At 41.1% G+C, this 7051-nt stretch overlaps 1 protein-coding gene across 2 annotated transcripts in view; it reads right to left on the reverse strand.

Annotated features, from left to right (window-relative positions):
- LOC118769422 (general vesicular transport factor p115-like) overlaps positions 1-6812 on the reverse strand; it is a 42693-nt gene extending 35881 nt beyond the window's left edge. For both annotated transcript variants that reach the window (XM_036516497.1, XM_036516495.1), the window contains exon 1: positions 6604-6812. In XM_036516497.1, coding sequence (XP_036372390.1) covers positions 6604-6666 — 63 coding nt within the window. In that variant the 5' untranslated portion in view covers positions 6667-6812. The remainder of the gene's footprint in view (positions 1-6603) is intronic.
- Positions 6813-7051: the final 239 nt, after the last annotated feature.

The following is a 7051-nucleotide window of genomic DNA, read 5'->3' on the forward strand; positions in this document are numbered from 1 at the left end:
GAAAAACTCCCCAATTAACAGGAAGAAACCTTGAGCAGAACCCAGTTCAGAGGGGGAGCCCATCTGCTTCTGGCCGGCACTGGGCAGATAGAATTAGAGAGAGTCTAGTAGTAGACTAGAGTCTACTGTAGTAGATAACCACAGGTCACTCTCTCCTCCCTTTCCTACCTAAAACTCGTGAACAAGTTGTTTTCACCCAGGTTGCTTCTTTCCTTTCCCAGAACGACCTCTTGGATGCCAACCAGTTTGGCTTTAAAACTGGCTACTCCACTGGGACAGCCCTCTTTTCCATTGATGACACCCTGCAGCTGGCAAGAGCTGCCTCCAGGTCATCAGCCCTCATTCTACTAGACCTGTTTGCCGCCTTCGACACAGTGAAACACCAGATCCTTCTGTTCTCTCTCACTGATTTGGGCATCACTGGCACCACACTCCACTGGTTTGTGGCCTACCTCACAGATCCTCTATGGTATCTTGGATGGGCAGGGTATCTAAAGCCGTTTTTGCACATGAACTCCGGACAATTGTCTGGAGAATCGGGTCCGGAAATTGGCCGGAATTGTCCTTTCACACATGTAGCACACAACAGGAGATTGTCCGTGACAGACGTGTGCTCACATATTGGAAATATTCCAGCTGGTTTAGGCAAGGGGCAGCGCATGCTATTTTTCAGTGTAATATCCAGTATGCGACCATTAATAATTACATTTGTAGCATGTTACATTGTTGCGTGAAATCATTGCGAGTTTAGAAACATTCAGATTTTCTCGTGGTATTTTCCAGTGAAAAGTATTGACGAGTTCACAAAAAGTATTATAGAGTTGAAGTATTTTCAGGTTTTTTCATTTCAATGTCTTACCTTTCGGTGGTATGGGCACATAATGTGGCACAGCGGAGAAGGCGAACATAGGTATTGTACTTTTGGGTAGCCTATAAAAAAATCACACATAGCCATCCAAATGGTGCTACCGGTACACATAATTTATTATTAGTTTATTATTATTAGGGGTGCAGCGGATCACAAAACTCTGGGTTCGGATCGTATCATGGTTTCTGAGTCACGGATCGGATCATTTTTCGGATCAGCGAAAAAAGGAGACAAATATAACTTTGCTTTCCATTTATTACTTAAAGAATACTTAAAGCAAGAAACTTTTGCCCATGGTCTTAAATGAAACAACATTCAAGATGTCCAATAAAATCTTAAAATAAAATATTCAATACTTAATTGTTGAGTACTTGCTCTGTTGTTCTTAGGCTGTGTCCGAAATCACTCCCTATTCACTATATAGTGCATATATACACATTTTACACTTGATTGTTGGACTTAACTGCCAGCTAGCTAGCTAACGTTAGTTTCAACTAATTTGAACAAATGAAGCTGGGTGCTAGTTCTTTATGTTAGCTAGATAGGAAGCGGTATTATCTAGCTAGCAGGTTACTGTAAGTTGCAACTAGCTAGTTGCTTAGCTGGCACAGTTAGACACAAAAGTGTTCATACAAATGTTCTAATAAACTTGCAAACATAAAACTATATCCAGAGAATTATTAATTTATTGTAAGACTGTGAGTGAGTGAACAAGTGAGCAATTCGGAAGCAGCCTTTGTCTTCGCAATGCTTCTGCTATGTAAGGTTGCTAGTTTTTAAAATGGCGCTTGTATCTTTTCACTGCAACTCTGCATTGAGATTTAGGGAATTATTTAGGAAGTAACAGCGGCAGTAAAACTGTATCTCACGCTATTATGGTTAAACTGTGCAATTAATCCGCTGTTCACATGCGTGCCGAACCATGGTGGGGGGGGGGGGGGGGGGGGGGGTCGGGGGATCAACTACGGTCCGTTACACTACTACTAATTACACATTTATTATAACAGGAAGGTAAGTTTTTGTTGTTCGCTATGTAATGTTTGGTGACCAGTTCACCTATCTCACTATACCTATCACTATTAGCTACAGCTTAGCTAGCTACTAACCAGATAATAAACTACTAACCAACGTTATTAATCATCGTAAGAGACAAGTTTTGGCAGCATAGCTATAGCTAACTATCTCTTTAACGATCGTTGGACTCAAAATAACATCTATTTGGACATATCCGCAATATCAACGAAAGAGTGGAAAGAAATATACAGGCAAGCAGAAAAGAGTATGAAGCAGATGTTTGTATTCTTCTGGTTTCGCGCCAGTCGCATGATAGAAACGTCATCAACACGGCCACTCGCTCACTGTGAACTCTCTGGCAAATTACCTGCTCTATTCACACAGAGTCGGACTCACTCCGACATGAGACGGACTTTGTACTAGGGAGCTGGCAGAACAAAGTCCTCATGTCCAGTCCGACTGATTAGGACGTTTGCGTTCTCACATACAGCTCCTCCGGCTAATGGCTATATAAGTTCCGGCTTTCAGTGCATGTCTGAAAGGGGCTTAAGTCACACTGGCTAACCACTGGGGTACTTCAGGGATTAGTGCTTGGCGCCCTCCTGTTCTCACAGTACACAACCTCACTGGGCCACATCATTCAAGCACACGGCTTATCCTACCATTGCTATACCGATGACACCCAGCTCTACTTCCCATTCCATCCTGATGACCCCATGGTCTCAGCATGAATCTCTGCTTGCCTCTCGAACATCTCAGCTTGGATGAAGGAACGCCACCTTCAAATCAACCCGTCTAAGACGGAGCTCCTTGTCATCCCTGCCAGCCCGTTCATTCAGCACAACATCACCATACAGCTTGGTTCTATGACACTAACTCCATTCAAGTCTGCAAGGAACCTGAGGGTAGTTTTTGGTGACAAACAACAGCCAGATCATGCAGATTTGCACTGTACAACGTCTGGAAAATGTGGCCCTACCTATCTGAGTATGCTGCACTGCTCCTTGTCCAGGCTCTTGTCATCTCAAGACTGGGGTACTGCAATGTTCTCTTGGCTGGCCTATCTGCATGCACCATTAAGCCTCTGCAATTGATAGGAAATGTGGCTGTGCGTCCAATTTTCAACCAGCCGAAGAGGGCCCACATTACACCTCTTTTTGTCTCGCTCCACTGGCTCCCTGTAGATGCCCGCATCAAGTACAAGGCTTTGTTGCTTTTGTTCAGAACAGGCAACAAAGTTGCACCTACCTACTTGAACGCTCTACCACAAGTGTATGTTCCCTCCCGACCACTATGCTCTGGTACCGAACAGAATCTGCTGGTCCGATCACATGGCAGTACAAAATCACTATCCAGTACATTCTCCCCCAATGGTGGAATGACCTCCCACACTTCACCTGTTGTGCCAAATCCCTCACTATTTTTAAGAAACATCTGAAGACACAGCTCTTCCGCACTCACCTGAATCTCTACCCCGTACAGCAGTTTCTTACGTCCTAAACTCTGTTTTCCTTTAAAAAATTTAGTTTAATGCGGTTGTGTCTCTACCAGCTTGCTTGTACCTTGTCTGGCTAACTTCTGAAACTTGGTCATGCAGCACTTGTAATATTGTGACTCTGTGTATGGCTTTTGCTTGTATTGTACTCTGCATCACTTGTAAGTCACTTTGGATAAATGTGCCAAATGAATAAATGTAAATGTAAATACAAATGTATTACTACAATCTCAGCATCTGTATTACCTTTTACCCGGTGCATTTCTGTGGGCCATTTTAACAGGCTATCAACATTAGTAGTCTTACTTTGTCTGCGAATATATGGCAGGCTGCAGCTTTAATTCAGTATTTTTTATTTTTTGATGTTGTAGCCCACACAGTTGTCTGAATCTACATTGAAGGTTATGCCCTTTATTGGTTAACATGCAATTAAGCTGAATGCTTTTCTTCTGGTAAATCTTCTGTTCAAATAAAAAAGCAGGATTATGAACAAGGTCAAAATCTTATCATCCGCAGAAGTATAATGTTCTCTTTGATCTGCAACTGCAGGGTACTTTTAATGTGGGGCTATTTGCTAAGACATCTACCATAAAAGTGAATAGACAAATGTACTGAATCTGCCAAAAAAAAAACTAATGGTAAAACAACTGTAAACCGAAGAGCATATCTCATCTCATCTCACACCTACTTAAGTTATTCTGACTCACCAACACCTCAGCATACACCATCACCACTGCCACTTTATTTTGAGTATGAATGTCAGTCTGTTTAAGATGCCGGTTTGCCTCTCAGATCAGACCTAAGAATGTATCACTGGCTTTGGTTGGTAATGTAGTGTAAATCAACTTCACTCAGAAAGACTTTCAAGACCATTTTAAATTCCCTGGTATCCTGATGAAATTCATGCTCTTTTGGGATGTGCTAACAATAGTGTTATCAGTTAAGGAAAGCCAGTCACCTACTGACAGCACCTGCAGCATGACTGTGATAGAAGAGTCACTGACGGCCAGGGTTGGGCAATAACGGAATACATGTAACGGCGTTACGCATTTAAAATACAAAATATGAGTAACTGTATTCCGTTAACTACCATTGTAATTTGATGTTAATCAAATTACAGTTACTTTTCAAAAATATTTACATTACTGAAGAGATTACATTGCTTTTTTCATTTAATATTTATTCAGTTGGAAAGTCTATACACTGATAGGCAACTCCGGGGTGTATCTCCCATATGCCCCTCACGGAAAAAAGAAGAAAAAAAGCACGCAACCTGCCTGCCTCACAAGACAGTCTCCTCCCACCTCACACGCAGTACTCGTACATTTGGATTACAGTTGTAGGCTAGATTTTTGTGTCCAATTTGCCGGCTACTTTTCAGGTTAAAGTCGGAGGTTGCTGTTTCTATTCAATATCCTATAAGCAACCCAAAGTCGTAGGTATAGTGTACACCAGTCCACTCTAGAACTAACGTTAGTTGGCTAGCTAGAGTAGGCCTATCTATTCCGATTGTACGCTTGTGACATGTAAAATCGCACAAACTGTCCGATCGCTTTCATCCAAACAGTACGTTCGGAATCATCAGTCGGAATGATTTCATTCCGAATGAAAAAAAAATGTGTGCATGTAAACGTAGCTGCCAACATGAGGGCGTACTCGAACTAGGATCGGAAGAAATCGCTCTCGCACTATATTACTATTGAGTATAGAGTATATAGAGTAACTGAGCTCAGAAATAACTCTAAATGCCAACTCCCATCTGGTTGGTTTATATAAATATATTTATATTCTTACAAAATGCCTCCAAAAGCTGTCTCAAACCTAAACTTAAAAACCTGGCCCCACCAAGTCAACAGCACATCTCCCTCTTCGGTACAGCAGACAGTATGTATGTTCCAAATGTAACTAAAACATCAAAATGGGTCTGATTTGCATGAATCAACCATTTCACACCATGCCTGCATATCACACATGTATTCCAGTCAAACGTTTGGACACACCTGATTAAGATAATGGGAAACATGCATTCAAAGACATTCTGATCTAAAGACTTATGCTTAAATGCTTGAAGTGTGTTTCTTAGATAAACATAAACAGTGAAATATGAATTTCTTTTAAAAATAATTAAAATATATATTTGGCTATTTTTTAGAATCTATAATATAAGATTTCATAGTTTTGATGCCTTTGCTATTATTCTAAAATGTGGAAAAGGCCAAAAATAAAGAAAACCCCTTCTATGAGTAAGTGTGTCCAAACTCATGACTGTTAACTGTAAACTGTATGTGATCGTGGCGAGTCTGTCACCGTCAGTAAGTGTGCAGTCAGGGCTGACCAAGCAGAGAAATATCAACGACCTACATTACAGACGTGTTAACTACAGACGTCGAAGAAGGCAAAAGAAATACAGCCCTTTTTAAATACCTAACTCATCATTCAATGATTTTACATAAACAACCAGAAATTGCATAGGAGATTAACGTTACACAACAAACAGTCGTCCACTTTCATAAGACCTAATAGCTAGACCTGTCAATAATATCCAGCTTGATCATTAACGGTTTCATTATCTGCTCCGATGAGTTGATTTTAGGACGCTCAGCTCCCCTGTTCTCATAAATTGTATATGTTTACTCCCACATTAGCCAGATACGTCCCTTCGGGCTGTGACATCTTGCTCATTATTAATTTGCATCTATTAGACAGACATACATCCTTGGCGGTATGGACTAAAAATGTAAATAAACCTGCGAATCAAATTGCCAAAATACCTATCTGGCTGCTGAAACAGCCACATACATATCAAAAGGAGACAGCTGGATGAACTCGAACATGAAATATTATGGCAGCATGCTAGCCATATAGCTAACTAACGTTACCAGTTTCTTCATCTGACAATCCATCTCCCTGAGAACCGCTGTTCAGCGTCATCCATCAGTGTCGCTGCTAACTAGTCTTTTAAAGCAAGTCAGCTACCTAGATGTGTAGCTAATTAGCTACTTCAATTAAATTACAATAAATTAGCAAGTACAGCCAGACAGCATACTACCTCGAACGTTCGGATTGACATTGAAAACCTTTGCGGATCTGTTGAGTGGCAGTTATCATCACGTATGCCGTCTCATGCTTTACTACACGGCAGCTTCAGCTAAAGGATGTAAGGATGTTTGTGGTGTTAGTTCTGCCAGAACTACTAATGATCACTACTAATATGATAAAAACCTACCGTCTCGGCACCAGACGGCTGCGGTCCCGCAGGCTGACCTATCACTCCCCTGAAAAAATTCATCTTTTGTTTGGCTTTCTTTCTTTGTAATATTATAGATTAACAGTATTCTTAAAATAAAAAAATATATATATTCTTTCTTTCAGCACCAAAGTATAATGAATGCTCTAGCTGCGTAGGAGTGTTTGCTACTTGGCTTAAGTGATTGTACAGCCTCCTGGACTGACCCCGGAACAGCACAGGCATGCTATACAGCGCAAGCGCGGAGACGTGGCGCAACGTGGCTACCCGGAGCAGTGCACAACTTATTGTTATTGGGTACGAATGATTAATCCTAAAATAACGTAAATTTAGCTACTAGCTTGTATTGCTGTTTATCTTAAAATGACAGGGGAGCTGCGTTTTTATTGCATACTGCAATCTCAAGTGTTAGATTTTTCAATAATAG

The sequence above is a fragment of the Megalops cyprinoides genome, chromosome 22, assembly GCF_013368585.1.
Source record: "Megalops cyprinoides isolate fMegCyp1 chromosome 22, fMegCyp1.pri, whole genome shotgun sequence".
Taxonomy (NCBI): domain Eukaryota; kingdom Metazoa; phylum Chordata; class Actinopteri; order Elopiformes; family Megalopidae; genus Megalops; species Megalops cyprinoides.